Source organism: Haliotis rubra, unplaced genomic scaffold (genome assembly GCF_003918875.1).
Source record: "Haliotis rubra isolate DU_JTF1 unplaced genomic scaffold, ASM391887v1 Scf19, whole genome shotgun sequence".
Taxonomy (NCBI): Eukaryota; Metazoa; Mollusca; class Gastropoda; order Lepetellida; family Haliotidae; genus Haliotis; species Haliotis rubra.
The window spans coordinates 1863475-1887363 of NW_025765891.1; the positions used below are offsets into that span (position 1 = coordinate 1863475).

The 23889-nt window shown below is 39.1% G+C and overlaps 1 protein-coding gene across 4 annotated transcripts in view; it reads left to right on the plus strand.

Moving 5' to 3' along the window:
- LOC124274358 (Kv channel-interacting protein 4-like) overlaps positions 1–23889 on the plus strand; it is a 462530-nt gene that overhangs the window by 41550 nt on the left and 397091 nt on the right. The window contains exon 1 of one of the 4 annotated variants that reach the window (XM_046709729.1): positions 17036–17141. The exons of the other annotated variants lie outside the window; for them this stretch is intronic. Coding sequence (XP_046565685.1) covers positions 17117–17141 — 25 coding nt within the window. The 5' untranslated portion in view covers positions 17036–17116. Of the gene's footprint in view, positions 1–17035; positions 17142–23889 lie in introns of those variants that run through there. 4 annotated transcript variants of the gene reach the window in all.

Consider the following 23889-nt stretch of genomic DNA (forward strand, 5'->3'; position numbering starts at 1 on the left):
CAGTAATACTGTCCCACATACTACCTACATCAAGCTGACACACAGTGATATAACTGTAATACTCCCACATCAAGCTGACACACAGTGATATAACTGTAATACTGACTGACATCAAGCTGACCACATGATACTGTAACTCCCACATCAAGCTGACACACGGTGATATAACACTCACATCAAGCTGACACACAGTGATATAACTGTAATACTCCCACATCAAGCTGACACACAGTGATATAACTGTAATACTCCACATCATCAAGCTGACACAGTGATATAACTGTAATACTCCCACACAAGCTGACACAGTGATATAACTGTAATACTCCCACATCAAGCTGACAGTGATATAACTGTAATACTCCCACATCAAGCTGACACACAGTGATATAACTGTAATACTCCACATCAAGCTGACACACAGTGATATAACTGTAATACTCCACATCAAGCTGACACACAGTGATATAACTGTAATACTCCCACATCAAGCTGACACACAGTGATATAACTGACACACAGTGATATAACTGTAATACTCCCACATCAAGCTGACACACAGTGATATAACTGTAATACTCCCACATCAAGCTGACACACAGTGATATAACTGTAATACTCCCACATCAAGCTGACACACAGTGATATAACTGTAATACTCCCACATCAAGCTGACACACAGTGATATAACTGTAATACTCCCACATCAAGCTGAAACACTGTGATATAACTGTAATACTCCCACATCAAGCTAACACACAGTGATATAACTGTATACTCCCACATCAAGCTTTTTATCCAATCATGTGTCTACGCTGGGAAGTTGAGCGTACCAATCACAAGTCACTTTTGCTTTTTAAATATCTAACTGATTAAACTTGGCAACACAATAATATATTGTTGCAGAGGTGCTCTGAAAGAGGTAGAAGGAGTTAGATATATTTTTTTAAGATTTCAGACCTGTCAATTTGTCTGTTTTTCCCCAAAATCTGAGTCGCACTGCGAGCAAACTTTCGCGACTGCGACCGCTATCTTTGTTGACACTGGCAAGCGCAGTTGTAACGGCGACTGAGCTGATTGGCTACTGTGAGAATGCGGAGCCAGCAAAGGGAGGTAATAAAATCATCGGCTCGAGCCATAGATGCATCCAGGGTATAGTGGAGATTTATCGGAACGTATACCCTGGAGATTATCGAGGATGCATTTACCTCAGCTTGCTTTACTTCAGTCCTGATATATCCTGCTGATAAAATTTTATATTTTAAGTACAAGATTTCATTTCTTGTTGATTTTTTTAAGCACAGTCCATAATTTCATGAAGCTAAAAAAATTATTATATGTATTGCTTGTTTTGACACATTAATGTAAAAAATAGTTGTATGTGAGTGCGTGTTGTTTCATCTTGGAGACATGTGCTTCAAGAATAAACAGCCATATAAACCAGTGAAAGATATCTCTGACAGTTTGTAAAGCTTGACGTGCTTTATATGACCACAGTGGAATTTGTCACAGTCAACTTTCCTAATCCTTCTTTAATTTACCAGACCAAATTTATGAACCTGATTTTTTCTGTATTTTGGCATTGAGAAACAAAAATTACCTGGATTCCTTTGATTTTTGACAGAGATAGTGGAGTAAAACATGTGTATGTAAGTTACAGTCTCTAGATCTTGTCACATATTTGGTGAGTTGTTCTTATTGATAAGCTATTGGGTATATTATTGAGTAGTGCTGAAGAAAACTGCAGTAACTTGTGTAACAATATACTGCTTATATTTCAGAAACATGTTGTCACTGATCACAGGTTTTTAACCGTTAATATTTCACTTATCTGTGCTACTGACTACATGCTGATTAGATCAGTGTTTTCACTCACTCACTCACTCACTCACTCACTACTCACTCACTCTCCTCACTCACTCACTCACTCACTCACTCCTCACTCACTCACTCTCACTCACTCACTCACTCACTCACTCACTCACTCACTCACTCTTCGCCTGGATTGTGTAAGCGCAGTATTTGTTTTCCTTGGCTTACAGAGGAAATATGACTTGATCTATAGCAGGTATTTGTTATGATCATTCTGGGAACCGCTGTGGTCTATTTATACTGCCGCCAGGAAAATATTGACTCTCATTTTCAGAGTAATCCATTCTCTCCTGTAACTTAGAAAATTGTGAAAACATGTGGAAACTTATATAGACACTACAGATATTCTGTAGCTAATATTACACTACAGGCAATCTGTAACTTATATAGACACCCCAACAGGTAATATACATATGATTTATCACAGGGGATGAAATTGGCATCAGACCAGTTCCTGTCTCTTTATATTTATCAGATGTTCATTAACTTTCTTATTTATTTACAGTTATGAAATACTGTTGTAACGTTACTTTCTCAGTATTTGCCAACCTGTTCTGAACTTTTCCTTGTCCTCCCTTTGTATGTTTGATAGAGCTTAGGCTGATATATCATTCTAGATTACAGCAGTCACACTACAGTCTCAGTCTGATGTCTAGAAATAAAGGAAGACAAAGTACCGATAGCGAGTACAGTATGCCTGTTTCTATGATTGCCATGGCGTGATGTCTCCTTCTTCATGAAGAGCCACCCAGAGATATATCGAATGACCATGTTATACCACAGTTGGGAGATAAATTTGAGACAAGGCTTTCCATTATGTTGAAATGCTTAGATTGTATAGCAGAACATTGTTTTGGCTGAAGTACATTTGTGTTTCAAGTTTTGTCATCATTACAAATATACTACTCAAAAGAAATTAACATAACCCAATTCCTTCCCGTTACTGTAGTTATTATATCAAGACTTCCCGTTACTGTAGTTATTATATCAAGACTTCCCGTTACTGTAGTTATTATATCAAGACTTCCCGTTACTGTAGTTATTGTATCAAGACTTCCCGTTACTGTAGTTATTATATCAAGACTTCCCGTTACTGTAGTTATTGTATCAAGACTTCCGTTACTGTAGTTATTATATCAAGACTTCCCGTTACTGTAGTTATTATATCAAGACTTCCCGTTACTGTAGTTATTATATCAAGACTTCCCGTTACTGTAGTTATTGTATCAAGACTTCCCGTTACTGTAGTTATTGTATCAAGACTTCCCGTTACTGTAGTTATTATATCAAGACTTTCCGTTACTGTAGTTATTATATCAAGACTTCCCGTTACTGTAGTTATTATATCAAGACTTCCCGTTACTGTAGTTATTATATCAAGACTTCCCGTTACTGTAGTTATTATATCAAGACTTCCCGTTACTGTAGTTATTATATCAAGACTTCCCGTTACTGTAGTTATTATATCAAGACTTCCCGTTACTGTAGTTATTATATCAAGTTATAGTTATATCAAGACTTCCCGTTATTTACTGTAGTTATTATATCAAGACTTCCGTTACTGTAGTTATTATATCAAGACTTCCCGTTACTGTAGTTATTATATCAAGACTTACTGTAGTTATTATATCAAGACTTCCCGTTACTGTACTTACTGTAGTTATTATATCAAGACTTCCCGTTACTGTAGTTATTATATCAAGACTTCCCGTTACTGTAGTTATTATATCAAGACTTCCCGTTACTGTAGTTATTATATCAAGACTTCCGTTACTGTAGTTATTATATCAAGACTTCCGTTACTGTAGTTATTATACTGTAGTTATTATATCAAGACTTCCCGTTACTGTAGTTATTATATCAAGACTTCCCGTTACTGTAGTTATTATATCAAGACTTCCCGTTACTGTAGTTATTATATCAAGACTTCCCGTTACTGTAGTTATTATATCAAGACTTCCCGTTACTTCCCGTTGTAGTTATTATATCAAGACTTCCCGTTACTGTAGTTATTATATCAAGACTTCCGTTACTGTAGTTATTATATCAAGACTGTAGTTATTATATCAAGACTTCCGTTACTGTAGTTATTATATCAAGAGTTACTGTAGTTATTATATCCGTTACTGTAGTGTAGTTATATCAAGACTTCCCGTTACTGTAGTTATTATATCAAGACTTCCCGTTACTGTAGTTATTATATCAAGACTTCCGTTACTGTAGTTATTATATCAAGACTTCCCGTTACTGTAGTTATTATATCAAGACTTCCCGTTACTGTAGTTATTATATCAAGACTGTCCCGTTACTGTAGTTATTATATCAAGACTTCCGTTACTGTAGTTATTGTATCAAGACTTCCGTTACTGTAGTTATTATATCAAGACTTCCCGTTACTGTAGTTATTATATCAAGACTTCCAAGTTACTGTAGTTATTATATCAAGACTTCCGTTACTGTAGTTATTATATCAAGACTTCCCGTTACTGTAGTTATTATATCAAGACTTCCGTTACTGTAGTTATTATATCAAGACTTCCCCGTTACTGTAGTTATTATATCAAGACTTCCCGTTACTGTAGTTATTGTATCAAGACTTCCCGTTACTGTAGTTATTGTATCAAGACTTCCCGTTACTGTAGTTATTGTATCAAGACTTCCCGTTACTGTAGTTATTGTATCAAGACTTCCCGTTACTGTAGTTATTGTATCAAGACTTCCCGTTACTGTAGTTATTGTATCAAGACTTCCCGTTACTGTAGTTATTATATCGTTACTGTAGTTATTATATCAAGACTTCCCGTTACTGTAGTTATTATATCAAGACTTCCCGTTACTGTAGTTATTATATCAAGACTTCCCGTTACTGTAGTTATTATATCAAGACTTCCCGTTACTGTAGTTATTATATCAAGACTTCCCGTTACTGTAGTTATTATATCAAGACTTCCCGTTACTGTAGTTATTATATCAAGACTTCCCGTTACTGTAGTTATTGTATCAAGACTTCCCGTTACTGTAGTTATTATATCAAGACTTCCCGTTACTGTTACTGTGTTATTGTATCAATTGCGTTACTGTATCAGGACTTCCCGTTACTGTAGTTATTGTATCAAGACTTCCCGTTACTGTAGTTATTGTATCAGGACTTCCCGTTACTGTAGTTATTGTATCAAGACTTCCCGTTACTGTAGTTATTATATCAAGACTTCAAGAGAAGTTAAAGAACACCTTCCGTATCACTAGTTTGTCATGATAACACATTAACTATGGTAATATGGAAAAATTGTGCATTATTCAGTCTTTTTCTCGTATATGAGGTCACTTTTGTCACAAGCTTTTTAAGCTTTTAAGTTTTAAATTTGAAAGCTCTCCGAAGTATGTTCAGGTGTATGATGTATTGTGCAATACTTTGGAGATTCTGACAGTATATCCCATCTCAAATATTTGGATGCCGTACATCAGGAGGAAACGTGGCACTTTCAGCGATGCAGATGCAGCTCATGTTTAGTCAAAATAATAAACAAACAGAGAGTGTTTGTTGAATCTTGAAGAGGAATGTTGATGGTGAAAACATTAATGTATGTATCGCAGGTACATCTGTAGGTTGGTGGTCTGTCCAGATATCAGGTGTGTACACTGTGTAACACAACAGACATGGCTGCCAGCACCTTCACACCACAGACTGTAGGGTGGTGTTCCTGGAATCGGCCTGCTCCTCACGTGGCCATATGGTAGTTCTTCCTCACGTGGCCATATGGTAGTTCTTATCCTCCTCTTCACAAACAAGTCCTCCATTTACCTAATTGTCATATGGATACATCACCTATAGAATATCCATAAAGCATTCTCATGTTATAACACAATTATTCCACATATGCATTGCAACATTGTCACACATGACAACATTGTTGTACAAGGCTACCCCTGAATCAGTTCCATCTGAGCCAACAGGCAGTGTAGATAAGCGATATTCCCCTGGGAAAGTAATCTCCTTGATGTGTACATAGTGAGGTCCAAGTCTTGTAGTAGAGCATATACTCACCACAGCACTCAAGCCTGTGGTACTAGTACCTCGGATGCTCATCACCATGCTATTTCTGTGGTGGTCTACTATGTGGATGTTGGTATCGGTATTGTCAGTGGTATGTTGTGGCACTTCCCGTCCTGGTAATGATGTGTTCGTCTGTTTTAGTTGTCATTCATACTCCTTGGCAGGGTTCACCCACCATACTATTGGGGGGAAGTATTCCAGCTTTTTTTAGTGTCATGTTCCTTAGTTGCCATCATGGAAGAAGACGACTATGCTGGTAGGTCCTTGCTTACGTTTTAAAACAGGATATAGTTTTAGATTGGAGTACTATGTTTTGTGTGATGTCCATCTGATCACAAGGTGCTCACTGAAGGTATGTTGGATGATATATTTGAAAGCTGCATGTTTCTGTGGCCTGGGGAAGAATATCGGTCGTCCTTGGTGCATCAGGAAGTAGGTCAAACCACAGAAATGTCCCTAAGCTGCAGTGTGGGATAAGGACGGTTTATGTTTAATATAATCTTTTCTTCTTAATGTTCTTTTCCAAAGTCTTTCTGTTAATATTGGTTCACTATCTGTTTTGATTTGAACATCTGGAAATAACATCACATCTAGAATCTATTGGGTGAATCTTGATAGTATATGTTGTATTTTAATGACTGGAATGAGTGACCTAGTGGTTAAAGTGTTTGCTCGTCATGCCAAAGACCTGGGTTCGATTCCCCACATGCATACAATGTGTAAAGCCCATTTCTGGTGTCCCTCACCCTATTGCTGGAATATTGCTGGAATATTGCTAAACTCATTCACTCTCACATTTATAGCTAGGATGAAGCAGCTTTGTCAGCGTTGTAATGAGTTGTTTATTATGAACATGTTGACATATTTTGTTGCTTTTCAGGTGTGTATTTATGTTTGTGACTGTCTATTGTTGTATGTTATACTTATTTCTGTTGTCCTTGTGGTATGACTGATGCCTCCAATCCATGAAGATCCGGGTTAGAATTGGTCCCTTGCTTGTTGTAAGAGGCAACTAACGGGATCATGTGGTCAGACTCACTGACTTGGTTGACACATGTCATTGTATCCCAATTATGTAGATCGATGCTCATGCTGTTGATCACTGGATTGTCTGGTCCAGACTTGATTATTTACAGACTGCCATCATATAGCTGGAATATTGCTGGGTGCAGCGTTAAACAAACAAACAAACAAACCAACATAAGCCTCCTAAGTGACACACACTGTACTTTCAAACCTGAAACTTCCACTTTAGCTGAAACTGAAAGAGATATTCTTTGAAATATAAAAAAACACGCACCAGTGCACTGAGAGAAAAAATGCTGACTTGACAGTTTGGGGCTATTAACATTTTCTATAGGCTAATAAAGATTGATCAACAAGTCATTCAGATGATGGGGGTTTGTAATTATTGCCAACAAGCATAAATCTCATTCTGTTTAAACATTCCTGCAACAATATTTATTGATTAGAAAACTGCTCATTGTAAATTACTCCTAATTAAAGCACTAGTTAGTAAACACTCTCCGCATCAACTGTGGCCCGTGTTGACTGGTGGGCTGGCTCAAGGTGATGGTCATTGTATCGACTGTCTCAGCGGTAGAATCACTTGCTGCTCTGTTCACTGATTGTAGTGGAACAATAGCACATACCGGCGCTGAATTGAGTTCAAATAATGGAAACAGAAATACCTTGTTCTGTTTGATCAATGCTTTCATGTAATGGTCCTTGTTTCATAGAACATGTACCAGTTCTGACAGGCACTTAATGAAAACCGCCAGCCTGATAGGTTTTTATTGTGTGAATGTATATTTGTTCACACAATGATGGATTGTTAAGAAATTGGTGTGATCTCCCTTGGTTGAGGAATTAGGTTGTAAGTATTCATTGATTAGAAGTCTCTGCTTACACGAGAGCTATGGTTATTCATTGATGAAGTATCAATACTGATGTATTGGTATTTGTTGGGGATGTCAGTATTTACACATAATCGTGTTTGTAGTATAGGCTGTATTGATTTCTCAGCTGTCAATACTTTCAGGACAATTGTAAAGCCTTGGTGCCATTGCATCAGTACTTACGCTGTGTTTTCCATTCAGGATACAAGTAATTGATTTGTGTATACAAAACAAAAGTGAATGTTGTTCTAGTATAAATTCTTGATCACTCTTCTATATTACTTATTGATGTAAATATTTGAATTGGTGTTCTTTTCATACAACCTTTGATGTCATTAAACTGATCGTTGGATACAAAATGATTTTACTGTGAGAACTTGTGAGTAATGTCAATAACCCATGTTATGAAAATAAATATGAACACAGCATTTTTTGCTATCGCCATGGATTTAGTAAATGACCACAGCGATATATCCACTCGTTACAGAAGGCCCTGTCTATCCTCATACTATATGTTTTAAAACTCATGATGCTCGTGTTTACTCCAAACATCGTGGTATTCAGGCAGAATAAAAGTTGTCATGGCAGTTCTTGTTATTTCGCTCAATTGGTTAAAATATTGATTTGGTATTGTCAGATAAATACAGTGTTTTATCTCTAAATATATAATGAAGGGAGCAGTTAGTGTGTGGTTGGACCCTGTTAACATGTGCTCCTCTGTGATAAGGATATGGTGCTCACAGCTTGGTGGCCATGATGCTCACAGCTTGGCGGCCATGATGCATGTTTCATTCGTTTCATGTCCATTTTGATGGGGTTTCTACAGTTGTATTAATTTTCCAGGATCCTGTCTCTCTGTCTCCGTGCAAATAGTTACAAACAGTAAATTATTTCTCATCTGTGTATATGACATGTAAATGTAATGTATGTTATGTTATACTCTTTCTCAGTAAAGTACTGATTGTTTAAATACATGGCAGGTGACACAAGTAATGGATTCAGACATTTATCCATGTGGAGAATCAAACCTGGCCCCGATTTCTTGAAACTAACTTAAATGTTTACTCAAATTTCAAACTGAGTTTGAAAATTTGAAACAGCTGAATTTTAAACTCAACTGCATTTTTTAAATAAAAGAGCCCAAACAACTTAAGTAATCTATCCACCAGACTCAAACTGTCTACTGTGTTTGAGTTTACTATCGAGTTTAGTTCATTCTGGGAAATGCAAAACTCAGACTTAAGTTTGTTTCGAGAAATCGGCGCCTGGTCATCTCAATGATGACCACTTTAACAGTTAGGGTACAACACCACCCCTTGTAGCTTTTGAAGATGTTCATGTGTGACTCTAAATAAATAGCTTTCGTTAATTTGACAGGAAAATAATTAGAACAGAATTATTAATATTAGGTATAAAAACATAATACTAGTTTTCTGGATGCAACTAATAAGTTATTTAATATGAGCTCTTTTTGTATTTGTAGTTTTTTATTTGTGATGATATTGAGTGTAGTGTGATGAGATGACATTCAGTTAGTTGGGAAGGCATGATTCTTGACTTCAATACACAGAGAGACACTACTGGCAGCAGTACAGACACTTCAAATTCAATGACATGTGCATGGTCTGTTCAGGATGTAACCCGTGAAGGTCTGGATTAGAATGAACCTTCAGTAACCCATGCTTGTTGTAAGAGGCGACTAACAGGATTGGGTGATCAGGCTTGTTGGCTTGGTTGACACATGTCATCGGTTCCCAATTGCACAGATCGATGCTCATGCTGTTGATCACTGTATTGTTTGGTCCAGACTCGATTATTTACAGACTGCCGCCATATAGCTGGAATATTGCCGAGTGTGGCGTAAAACTATAATCACTCACTCATTCATGACACCGAAGGGTGTTTTAGGAACCCATTTGGACCTGTAATCCTCACAGGAAACAATGGTAATAAACTTTTACAGAAGAACTATTACATCTACCTTCTGAAAATCAAAATTTGCAACAGGAGGTGATGTGAAATTGGGTTTAACGTGGCGTAAAACTAAACTCACTCACTCATTCACTAACAGCAGTCCTTGGATACTAATGGACATCACTGATGGTACTGCTTTGTGGTTACAAACTAACACACAGATTTTAGTGTCAACAAGATTAGTAAATGCCGTCTCACGTCAGTGAATCTCATTGTCCATCACTTGATTGTTAGGTTTACAGGCACCTTTCATTTAACAGGACTACTGCTGTGTGATATCAGACGAAACATGTATATTTACACTTGTGTAAGCGGTGAGTTGTTTTCACAAACATTTAGAATATGATCCTATTGTGGCATGTATTTACTTTGGTCAGACTTATGCTGCAGAACTTTGTGGAAAGTACAAGAGGAAAAAAGTTCTATTTTCGGTACACGCTATAAACAAGTTTATTTTGGTGCTGCACCAATCGTCAGTGTTGACACCAAGTCTGATATTAACTGTGTATAAATTACATTTGGTCCTTTTTTGCACTCTGGTTTTGCTTTAATCCAAACTCAATATTGACATTAAATCTCATACAGCTAATTACGCAAGTGTGAGGATCTTTATATCTGGGTAATAGACTTAGTTCATGTATTTTTAATCTTCTAGTCTTCAGATTGTGAAAACATTCCAGAAACTGTAAATGTTTAATCAGATTTCTTAACACAGAGCACCAATGCCAGATAAGGTGTAAAGACTTCTGAGACTGATAAATAATGTTTTGTTTGGGCTAAACGGGCAACACTTGATATATAACAAGCAGGCAATTTGTTGGTACATCAATATAGGCAGCTGTCGTGTCAGCCAATTACAGAAAAAGCTAATTCTGGATGGTTTACCTTGAAAACAATTTGAAATAGGGATATAGGTAAGTCAGAGATGGAACGCTTGAGGTTGTGTTGGATGTGAACAGTGTGTGTCTGTAGGTCTAGGCCAGATATGTCTGTAGGTCCTGGAGAAGGTCTTGGCCAGATATGTCTGTAGGTCCTGGAGAAGGTCTTGGCCAGATATGTCTGTAGGTCCTGGAGAAGGTCTTGGCCAGATATGTCTAAAGGTCCTGGAGAAGATCTTGGAAAGATATGTCTAAAGGTCCTGGAGAAGTTCTTGGAAAGATATGTAGGTAGGTCCTGGTGAAGGTCTTGGCCAGATATGTAGGTAGGTCCTGGAGAAGGTCTTGGCCAGATATGTCTAAAGGTCCTGGAGAAGGTCCTGGAAAGATATATCTGTAGGTCCTGGGAAGGTCTTGGCCAGATATATCTGTAGGTCCTGGGAAGGTCTTGGCCAGATATGTCTAAAGATCCTCGAAGATCTTGGAAAGATATGTCTGTTTTTCCTGGAGAAGGTCTTGGAAAGATATATCTGTTTTTCTGGAGAAGGATCTCTGAAAGATATGTCTGTAGGTCCTGGAGAAGGTCTTAGCCAGGTATGTCTATAGGTCCTGGGGAAGATCTTGGCCAGATATGTCTAAAGGTCCTGGAGAAGGTCTTGGCCAGATATGTCTGTTGGTATTGGAGAAAGTCTTGACCAGATTTGTCTATTGGTCCTGCTGTCTGCTAGGTTACATGTACACTTTTCAGCAAGCACCTGTCTGCAAGGTTACATTTTCAAATACTGAGGGCACCTATTGTCTGCAAGGTTACTTGTACACTATTCGGCGCGCACCTGCTGTCTACAAGGACATGTTACATGTGCCCCTCCTGAGGGCACCTGTTGTCTGCAATGACACATGGTTACATATGCCCTTTCTGAGGGCACATGTTGTCTGCAAGGAGGGCACATGTCTGCAAGTAAACACATGGTAACATGTAACCATTCTGAGGGCACCTGTTGTCTGCAAGAACACATGGTAACATGTACCCTTTCTGAGGGCACCTATTGTCTCAGAATAAGATCCCCAGAATGTCCCCATGATACTTCTGAGAGGTTTCTGTCTCCATGTGAAAATGTTCCCAAACAGCAAGGAAGTGATTACAGAAGTAGCAAGTTACAGGTGATATATCTGTGCAGTAATAGCAGCTCCGTGTACCCCTGTCTGCTGTCACTGGACACTGTGTTCTTAGTGCTTTCTGCCTACACATACTGTTTTCATCCTCCAGTCTGACAGAGCACTTTGTCAGGACAGGAACACCATGATTTGATTACTTTGTCAGGACAGGAACACCATGATTTGATTACAGATTATTTGAGGTCATCAACGCTACCCCACCGCCCACAGATTATTTGAGGTCATCGCTGGGCCAGGGATGTAGCTCACCTTGGTTTGATGAACAGCATTCCCCTTGTCATTAGCCGACATGTCAGAGTACTTATCTCAACGAGGATCTATGGGTATCAGTGCCCCCCTCCCTCAGGTTGTCTGAAAAGTATTTTGCAATTTGCTGTGCATACTTACCTCCCTTAGATATATTGGAAATGTGGGTTTGAAACCTAGTTTCAGCTTCTTGTCACTCACTCACTCTGAGTGATGGGGAGGTGGGGTAGCCTAGTGGTTAAAGCATTTGCTCATCATGCCGAAGGCCTTGGTTCAATTCCCCAAATGGGTACGTTGTGTAAAGCCCATTTCTGGTGTCCCCCGCCATGATGTTGCTGGAATATTGCTAAAAGCAGCGTAAAACCATATGCACTCACTCACTCTGAGTGATGTAATGTCTCATCATGCCGTAGGCCCGGGTTCAATTCCCCAAATGGATACATTGTGTAAAGCCCATTTCTGGTGTCCCCTGCCATGATGTTGCTGGAATATTGCTAAAAGATGTGTAAAACCATACGCACTCACTCATTCTGAGTGATGTAATGTCTAATGTGAGGGTCAGGTGGGCTGACACGGTCACGTGACATGGTTCCTGGGGATCGACAAGTGCAGCAGTAAACCTCTACAACAAGGATCTTACATCATCAATTGTTGATTCTGCCATGGAAGTGCTGACATCAGCATTCAGTCTATAAAGTGAAGCATCAAATTTCAATATCTGGACATATTTTTCTGGGGCATCTGTAGTCCTGGCAGAATGCATATCAGCACTAAATCCTCCTGTTTGGAATAGTTTGGATAGTCTTTCTGTGTGTTGAAATTTAAGGTAGTGTCAATATAGATTTGATACCTCTTATCTTAATTAGGACCCTTGTGAGATATTGGCATCCATTGTGTTCATTGATCTGTGTATTGACATGCACGTTTTAGTGTAGAAGTGGCTAGTTAGTTTACAGGTATCAAGTTCTATTTAAATTCTGTTTAAACTGAAAAGAATCAAGGTTTCTTTATTATTATTACATATACTGAGAGAAACAAATAACGGATCACAGGAAAATTCAAGCGTTCCTTTAATATGTTCCAGTTTTCATCACAGCTTTGAATAGCACTGTGGTGATGAAAACTGGAAAATATTAAAGGAACGCTTGAATTTTCCTGTGATGCTTTATTTGTTTTACTCAGTATATAACTGAATATGTATGAATGGTTTTGTACATCTTACATCTTTTTTTTTAACATCTTTTTTTATTGCACTTCTGCATTGTTTCACAGAGTTACTAAATGGGGGTTACGATTGTGACAAGCTGCCCTATTTCAGATAACATTTGTAAAGAGCTTGAAGTTTTACTGCACTTATAGTTTTGATTCAGGATAAGGGGCTCTAGGTAGTATCTGCCACTCTAATTCCAGGGCTTGATTTACCTGTACAAAACATGCACTAGTCTTGTTTAGTTACTGAAATATAGAACTTAATATTTAGGTACACATGCTCCAAGTGCATGTCGAAATATTTTAATCTTTTGTCCCGCCCGTCCACATAGCATTGGTCACATTCAATGCCATGAGCTATATTTCCCTTACTGCATCAGTAATGCCTGTGTTATTTGTAATTTATCATGTTTTGGGGGGCTTGACGTCATCATACTGGGGATACTTTGAGGCTTTGATAAAATAATGGGTGCAGCCTGGTTTTGTCTGGCACAAGGTTTTGTCTGGCACAAGGTTCTGTCTGGCACAAGGTTTTGTCTGGTGTGGTTAGGTTTTATGTGGTGCAACTAGGTTTTGTCTTTTGCAACTAGGTTTTGTCTGGTGCAACCAGGTTTTGTCTGGTGCAGTTAGGTCTTATGTGGTGCAACCAGGTTTTGTCTGGTGCAATGAGGTTTTTATGTCAACATGCACATGGTTAAAGTTAAATCGGGTTCCTTAAATTGATTCCTGACAGTGCATGAAATGTTATGCTACTTGGTGGAACATCCTATTTTCTGCATATTAACTTTGAATCATTTCAGAAGATTATAATGCAGATGTTAGCAAACAGTATTTTCTGTAGTTACCATGGTTACAAGTAATAGTTATGTCAAGCGAGTACAGTGATAATTAGTGCATATTTGCTACCATCTCAAGAATTGGATCAAAGGTTTTCCTTGGTTATTGGAGATAGAAAGCCAATTCCTCAGTCTGTGTGTGTAGCCCCATCAGTGTAATGGCTGCCTGAGATTACACACCGATTTGTTGTTGACTTTTGTTCTACACAGAAGTAGCGTGACATCAATGTCCACTCAAACCCATATTCCTCAGCACTTTGTAGACTTAGGAGGTTTTCATTGGACATGAATGATTACTTGTTTGTTTGGATCCACTCTGCGAGTCCGCTGCTTGGAGGCCAGTAGGAATCCTCAGCATTATCATGATTAATGAATTAAGTTGAGATCTGGATTTTTTGTCTGAATACTTTAAATTTGTTATTGGATTCATCAAACAAAATCCATTTTAAAAAAGGAGCATGATTCTGGACCAATGCCTTTATCAGTTCTGTGTTGTGAGATATCTATTATCGAGGGAACATTAATTACAATTAAGTTCCACAAAGAATCTTTAAAGCTGTGTCTTTAAGCCTACTCGAGGGTTTAAAGGGAAGATTAATGTTGGCTCAATGAGGAAAACTTGTCTGAAGAGTGAAATACCTTTCATCCTTGTTCAAGTTTCTGGCCTAGTTGTAGTATCAAAGTAGCCCAGTCATCGAAGGGCAATCCATCAATAGCACGATGCCATAGTACTCCCAATTTAATTAAATATCTGTGGACTTCATTCATCTTCTTTCTCGACCACCATAGTACCATGATGTGTATATAACAAAACCAAGACAGTTAGAATTGCCTATCTGGTATCTAAGAATATAACAGTTAATTGTAACAGTATTTCACCTCTTATCTCATTAGCCAATGAGAACTTTGGACAAATTAGGCTGTGTCTGCATTTCATCTGATATTACAAGAGCTGTACTGTATTTCTACTTTTTTGTACCAACAGTACACTGATCATTCTCTTCCCACAGAGGTTACTCCTGTCATATCTTCCTACGTAACCTCTGTTCTAATACGTCCCTTTCATGGTGTGAGCGTTCAAGACTCGTGATTGGAGGCAATCAGATTTAGTTGTGCAATCAGCGAGGTTGTTTCAAAAGTGATCATTCGCAAGGCCTCGGTAATTTCCGTATACTTCGAGAAAACTAAACCTCTTCCCCTGCGCGATGCGCAAACGTTTCTTCTAGACAGAACTCAGTCATGTTATGGCGGATCAGTGGCGTGTCCATCGCCCTCGTTGACAACGGACAAGCTAGCCATTAAACGTCTTGTGTGTAACATCAACACAAGTCCCCGGCAGATGGGGGGATATTTGTGGCCTCATATTTGCTTGTGTTAGTCAAGTTGAATCTAAGTCGATGTAACACGTGTTCTGATTGGATAGAAAGAAGGGAGATAATTTGTGTTGCGATCTTTTGCCGATAGGGGATTTTACGAGAACCGGGAAATATGGCCGTATTAGAACAGAGGTTACATAGGAAGACATGACAGGAGTTACCTCTGTGGGAAGAGAATGTACACTGATATGTTTGCCGTATTCTGTAGACCTGGAACAATGTAGTCAGTTTATTGCTGAAAGAGGAGATATGGGTCATATTACCCCAACATTGCTTCTTTTGTTTGTATTACTCAAACAGCTTACATTGGCTGTATTGCAGAGCTTAAAATTGCTGCAGAAATGGGACAGAGCTTATATTTACTTTTTTATTTAAGCTGTACCGTGGTTATATTTGTTTTTTCACTCCAACAGAGCATATTTTCATTTATTATTCTCACAGGTTTTATTTGCTCTTTTACTCCAGCTGAGCTTACATTTGCAGTATTACCGTATTTTTGGCACTATTACCCGCTCCTGAATATTACCCGCACCCAAGGTTTGGTACTCCAAAAGAATATTTTTGTTGTGATCTAAACAGGAGTTACTTGTAATTTTACTCAAACAGAGCTTACATTCTCTGTATTACTCTGACAGAGCTTGTATTTGTTATGTTACTCCAACAGAGCTTATGTTTGAACACACTTTATCCCACGATATTCCTACAAAGCATGCTACAATCATTACATTTCTTTAAGTACACTGAGTTGATACACTTGCTGGTACTGCTTTGACTGCAGTGGCATGTTTTATGTACTTTACGTCAGACTGTGTTATAACTGCACGTAGTACAAGATGGGATCAAATGTTGGTGCATTATCACCATGTTTTACAACGGTTTCTACACTAACCAGACGAGAGGAAGCTTCCCATTGGAGAATACATGCCCTGTGTCTCTCTCCAGTGAGAATATGTTGCTATCTGGCTGTCGAGTGTAATTAGAACTCTCACAGATAATGTCACAGTATGCTAATCACATGTGTATCAGTCATTCTTTTCACAGCAGTCAGATGCCTGTTGAACCAAACTTGTAAACAAGATTTCATAGAGTCCCCTATTTATGGAATTAAGATTCATAGGAGGCTGGCATTCATGGGGTGTTTATCTGGACTGATTTCACATCTTGTGTAGAAAAGAAAAATGAAGGATTGTACTTAAAGAGAAAAGTAACTTGTGGTTAATGCATCTAAAAGTTAAATATACTTCATTCTTCATTTCAAAGATGCTGTAACAAGGAAAAGTTCTGAGTGAAGAAAGACAGCTTGCGTATGAAAACTGTTATATTAATCCAATAAAACCATGAAAACATGAGGTTTTTTGTTAGTGCACCCCAGTATGCTGACTTAACCAACAGTTGTGATTGTTGCAGTACTTAAAACATTCCAGCACAATTACGTTTCATTAGGACATTCTTGTGTGTTATTATTGGTGTCGGAGAGAGGTGCAGCGACAGCGCTCAGGCCCACGGACTATTGTGTACCTCTTTACATACCACACGGTGCTATACCTCGTATATCCCACTCAGTTGATACGCACATCACAGAGGATATATACCTGCCAGCATGTCTTACAGTGGCACCAGTTCAGGTAGGAGCTTCTAGCTGATGCAGGCATGTTCTTACACCATGCAAACTGTGTAGGGAAGTAGCATCTCGGACTTAACGCTTGCATGATCTAAGGCAGTTTTATCACTGATGTTATTCGTAAGTCATTATTTGTGCTTGCTGAGTTGTTCCATTATGACTGCTTTATATAGCCGTGTTGTTAGTGTGTGTGTCTGGATCTATGACTTTGAATGGTAAATATCAAGCCGGTATTATATAGCTATGGTTTGATAGACTTACTACTACTGAGGTCTGATACTGACACTTACTGAAGAAAATGTATTTTTGTAGTGTATTTTATCTTGGAATCGGCCTGTAGATTTAGACATTAATCTTCATGGTTCCAGAGGTACACCTGTTTGGTTGATAGCAATTAAATAACTCCAGGTAAAGTGGTGGTGGAATGGGTGCAGACTACAGCCAGCCAGGTGTATTATCCCGCTGTTGGTCCTCCATATGCAGCTATTGTGCAGAAATCAATATATGGTTATTGGTGAATCCAGCAGCCTGTTCTGGGACTCTGGTTGAGGTGCGCCATACCCAAGCATAGGTAGTTAAGTGGGTCAGAAGTTCTGCTTCAACATGTCACCAAGATTCTATCCCTGTACAACACTTGGAAGTTGATGTTGATCAGAAAAGATCAAAGATTTTGGTGTTTGTTTTGTGACATGTCGTCTTGTGACATCTCAGTTGTTTAGATTTTGTTATTGTATAATTCTCAGAATGAAGGGGATCGATTTAATGAAAACAGAGGTGATCAATGAAGTTGTGGGAATCTATGTCAAGTACAGCTGTATCTCAAATTACTTTCTTGTCAGTTAAACTTGCATGTTGTAAGGATTCATGTAAGAGAAGTGTATGATTGTGGTTTAATTTGTAGCAATGTGTTCAGCAGAGTTGTACCCCCTAGTTGTTTAGGATAAGCTTATCATGATCATTGCTTCCAGATTTATTCTTGTTGTTTTCTTTGACTTGTCAGGACTGTTAAGCTTGATGATTTCCTTAAATTTGATGCACCCCAACAATTTGCATCACTCCAATTAAAGCTTATTATTGCTGTGACCGACATGCCATTTGAAGTGGCATCAAACTCACTCACTCACTCACTCACTCACTTAGTCATATGTTAAGATTCAAATTCCTGTACATGTCTTGGGAAGGTTGCAGCGTGTCACAAAATGATAGAATTCAGTGTCAATACTAAATTGTGTTGTGATTTGTGTTGTCCAACAGACTAAGGACACTGACTCCAGGAGTGAAAGTTTGTTTATATTTCGACTGATATAATTCACCTGACATTTTACTGAACTACACTTATCGTAATGTTCAAAATGATGTGTGTATATACACGGACAAATAAATGTCAGTTTTAACCTGTTGATGCTGTTGACCTTTGTCCTGATTTTGAACTATAACAATCTGTCATTATACATGTTTACTGACTGACTGACTGACTGAGTTTGGTTTTACGCCGCTTTTTAGCAATATTCCAGCAACATCACGGCTGGGGACACCAGAAATGGGCTTCACACATTGTGCCCATGTGGGGATTCGAACCCGGGTTTTCGGCGTGACGAGCCAACGCTTTAACCATTAGGCTACCCCACCGCCCCTCGTGTTTACTGCTTTCTGCTTGTTGTATTGTGGAAGTAACACTCATGTTGACAGAACAATAGAGTTCCAGGTTGGTCTCTAGTGTGGTTAACCTCTTTGATCTATACTTAGATTTTATGATGCCACATTATATGTTCAGCTGCAGGTGGTCATGTTGGAAGCCTGCTAAGTATATAGCATATTATGAAGCAGTATCTTGACATTTGTGTCATGTTAAATATTCACAGTTAAATAGCATCAAAGTGCAACATTGAAGGTTCTGGGTTCAAATCCCAGCATGGTTCTATGAAATGGTGTTTTTGTGCCCTGAGCATCTCAAGTGTTGAATTAGGACCAGATACTTCGACCAACACTGTGTTTGGCATAATGACCTTGAGTAATCACATTATCAGCATTATTGATCGGTATCTCAGTCATGATGGAAGCATCACAATTCTTTCTTAAATCCAAAGGGCACACTAGAAACCTATGGTTGTGTGTTTGAATCCCAGTTCAGCTAAATTTGGTTTCTAGGTTTGTCAGCTCCATACCTGTGTTTTCGGGTTTCACAAAATAGGTAACTGACTGAGACCTACGTCACTTTGGGCGTCCCTCCCACATAAAGCCGTGATATAACTGGAATACCATTCAAAGTGGTCCCACTCACTCACTCACTCACTCATGACAGACATTGCTGCCATGGCCAAGGAGGCCAGCTGTGAGAGTACCATGGCGCCCGCTGGTCTTTCTGTGGTGGCAGAAAGTATGGCATATCCAACATATGGTGCTGGCACTGAATTTGCTAGTGTTTACTGAAAGGTGATATACTGTGCTTGTATTTGCCAATATTTTATGGGTAATCTGGAGTAATGAGCAAATATTGTGTTGTTGCCAGTTCTCAGCTGCAGTGTATGTTGGCTTCCCTGATGATTCTTCTGTGGATTGTACCAGTTGCCTGTTTCAACGTGTTCAGATTGATACCATCAACGTGTTCAGATTGATACCATCAACGTGTTCAGATTGATACCATCAACGTGTTCAGATTGATACCATCTCATGGGAAGGGTTATCATCCTGTTGTTCAGACTTACCATCCATGGGCAAGGGTTCAGATCATCCTGTTGATGCCCAGACTGGTCAACAGAAACCAACTTTTACAAATTTCCTCAGATTGTTCAACAGATACCAATTTTAACTCATTCCTACACAGATTGCTCAACAGATACCAATTTTAACTCATTCCTACACAGATTGTTCAACAGATACCAATTTTAACTCATTCCTACACAGATTGTTCAACAGATACCAATTTTAACTCATTCCTACACAGATTGCTCAACAGATACCAATTTTAACTCATTCCTACACAGATTGTTCAACAGATACCAATTTCATGATGTTCCTGCAAACACCAACTTTTTTTGTTTACATGACTCTTGTGAAAACATGACAAATATTCACAAAGAAAGTTTACGTCCTCATACTGAAAAAGGTTAGATACATATATGTCATGACAGATTAACTATGGTGGTTTGAAATAATGATGTGTTCCTGAACAGTTTTTTAAGCTGTATACAAAGTCCGAATCTAGATAAACATAATGTATAGGGAAAATTTAGTGTTATATAATGGGAAGATGATATGTCGAAGCGCTAGTGACATTTTGACTAGTTGAGTAATATTGACAAACATTAAGGAATTTGCTGATAGACACGTGGTTATGATATAGCTGGTAGCTGACCGGAGACTCTGGCTTTAGTTGAGATTCCTGATTCTGGAAATGCTTGTCGCTTTGAGTCATCATTAATTGACAGTGATTATAAACACATGATTATTGTGTAGTCCGAATCGTACATCACTTTTTGGATAATCTAGATATATATATATAAACCAGGACTTATACAGGTGTCCCGCCTTTACTCATCATATCATTGTCAAAGATCCATATTGTTTACTCTCAGGAGTATGTTGTGTGCGAGCCCAGTTTGCAGTTAAAGTGAACTGAAAATGGTGTGAACCAAATTCATTCATTATTTTCCAAGCCGGTTTCTTGTACTCATCTTTGACACAACAGTTGTCTAGATCTGATTGTTTACAATGGCAGGAAGCCTGAATAGTATCCAGAGTATAGAGATCATGAAGCACCATCTATGTACTGTCTATTGCTCAGTGAAAGATTGTTATGTGTAAGGTATATTATGTTACAGATGGGTAGTCTTTTTGTTAAGGCTGTCATTTGTCTCAAGATATACTTGTTCAAAACTCCGAAAACCCCCCACTGCCTCAACCCCCCACTCAATTAACCTCTATTATGATGCTGAAATTCTTCAAAGGCATTTAGAAGTTGGTGTAGTAATACAAGACAAATCTTATGGATAACCAAGAAGTTGTTATCCATAAGATTTGTCTTGTATTATTATAATGCTGCTGAACAGTGCTGAAAGCTTCAGATACCTCCCACTCTCCTTACTTACAAGTACTCTGGTATCATATAGTCATGTTTTCAACAGTTCTCCTACTCTGACCTTGGGAAGTGTGTGTAAGAAAGTTCGAAGACATAGGATATATAGGTCAATTGAAATAACACAATTTTTAACCCCTTGTTTCCTTGTGGATATTCAGATCCAGTAGAACAGGTACACTGTTCCTGTAGATCTAGAATTTGTGTGTTTGCTGGTACAAAACTCACATACATGTTCTGGAAGACATGTTCTAAAGAACTCTGAATACTGTCTATAAATACTTGGTAGCTAGGTGGCCAGAAAACATGTTAATCTTAGAACTTGCAGCTGTTAACAAGAGGAAGTAATTTAGGTCAACCGTTGCACCTCAGTTATACCTCCTTGTGGATGTACCAACAGCAAATACAATTCTATTGTCAATAAGTAAAGTCATCTGTTGACTGATGTGATACGTGGCTGGTTGGGTGTATCTGGATGCTAGGGGAGTGGTAGGTGACACAGGTGCTCGGTGTCAGTGTGTGTTTCTGTGTTTATTAGTGGTGGTCCGATTAGTTGAAATAATCGAAGATTGGTCGCAGTGACTAAACGACCAAGCAATCCATCATGTTTTCTCATAATCAATTAAACAGTTCTGGAACACCAGTTTGTGTTATCAACATTTTTCACAAGGTTGGTTTTGTCTGTTACATTTCATAAGCAGTACAAGCGCGTTCCATTTCAAGATTGAATTTATCTTAAAGACTCCAGGAAATTTATATTCCTAACATACTAGTAATTCTTTAAGATGTGAAATTTGCAAATGCATTTTGTGCAATTTGCAAAAAAAGAGAAAAGAACTACATGTTTTTTCTATATTTTTGTGCATTAACAAACATAACCAGGAGAATTTGATAAATAACCAATTATGTTCGATGATTGATCGGTTGTAATGAACTAATCATCAATTGTGAGATTTTAACCAATTCCCAACTCTAGTGTTTATATGACTGTAGTGTCAGCTGCGTACTACAGAAATAGTCAGTGTGGTGTATATGACCTGGAGCAGCGTTCATGGAGTGTCAAGGCTTTGCAGTGCTATTTTGGCATTTTTTAACATGGGAGTTGTGTAGGTGGACTGTGAATGCTGAGTTTTTTGTACCGGGGTACATCATGTGGATGAGTCAATGGGAATTCCAGGGGCAGAAGTGATCTACACAGACCTATGTGATTTCCTTGTTTTCCTTAGGATTTAGGGGCAGAGGAGGCCTGACAACCCACCCCATGCGTGTGTCCTTGTGGACAGAAATGGTCTCCACTACCCCATGCGTGTGTCCTTGTTGACAGAAATGGTCTCCACAACCCCATTCGTGTGTCCTTGTGGACAGAAATGGTCTCCACAACCCCATGTGTGTGTCCTTGTGGACAGAAATGGTCTCCACAACCCCATGCGTGTGTCCTTGTGGACAGAAATGGTCTCCACAACCCCATGCGTATGTCCTTGTGGACAGAAATGGTCTCCACAGCCCCATGCGTATGTCCTTGTGGACATGTGTGTGTCCTTGTGGACAGAAATGGTCTCCACAACCCCATGCGTGTGTCCTTGTGGACAGAAATGGTCTCCACAGCCCCATGCGTATGTCCTTGTGGACAGAAATGGTCTCCACAACCCCATGTGTGTGTCCTTGTGGACAGAAATGGTCTCCACAACCCCATGCGTGTGTCCTTGTGGACAGAAATGGTCTCCACAACCCCATGTGTGTGTCCTTGTGTCCTTGTGGACAGAAATGGTCTCCACAACCCCATGTGTGTGTGTGTGTGTCCTTGTGGACAGAAATGGTCTCCACAACCCCATGTGTGTGTCCTTCTGGACAGAAATGGTCTCCACAACCCCATGCGTATGTCCTTGGACAGAAATGGTCTCCACAACCCCAGTTGCTTGTGTCCTTGTAGGGATTCAGGGCAGAAAGGGCATTTCTATAAATTCCAGTTCCAGGTAGATCAGCACTTTTGTGTTTTCCTTTGTGGATTCAGATGCAGAATAGGTGCACTCATATAACTCTTATGTGTTTGATGGTACACCAGCTAATTTTCAGGAAGAAGAATGAGTGTTCCATAAAGATGAAACTAATCTTTCAAAGCCACTGAGTCTAAGATTCACATTTTTGGGTCACATGACATACCCACCTACCTCTATCCTTGTCCCTGTTAGATCTCATGTTGGGTCACAGGTGTTGGGTCTTGTGTATTGGGTCTCATGTATTGGGTCACATGTGTTGGGTCTCATGTGTATTGGGTCTCATGTATTGGATCACAGGTGTTGGGTCTCATGCATTGGGTCACAGGTGTTGGGTCTCATGTATTGGGTAACAGGTGTTGGGGTCTCGTGCATTGGGTCACAGGTGTTGGGGTATCGTGCATTGGGTCACAGGTGTTGGGTCTCATGGATTGGGTCACAGGTGTTGGGTCTCATGGATTGGGTCACAGGTGTTGGGGTCTTGTGCATTGGGTCACAGGTGTTGGGTCTCATGTGTTGGGTCACAGGTGTTGGGTTTCATGGATTGGGTCAAGGTGTTGGGGTCTTGTGCATTGGGTCACAGGTGTTGGGTTTCATGGATTGGGTCACAGGTGTTGGGTTTCATGGATTGAGTCAAGGTGTTGGGGTCCCATGCATTGGGTCACAAGTGTTGGGTCCCATGT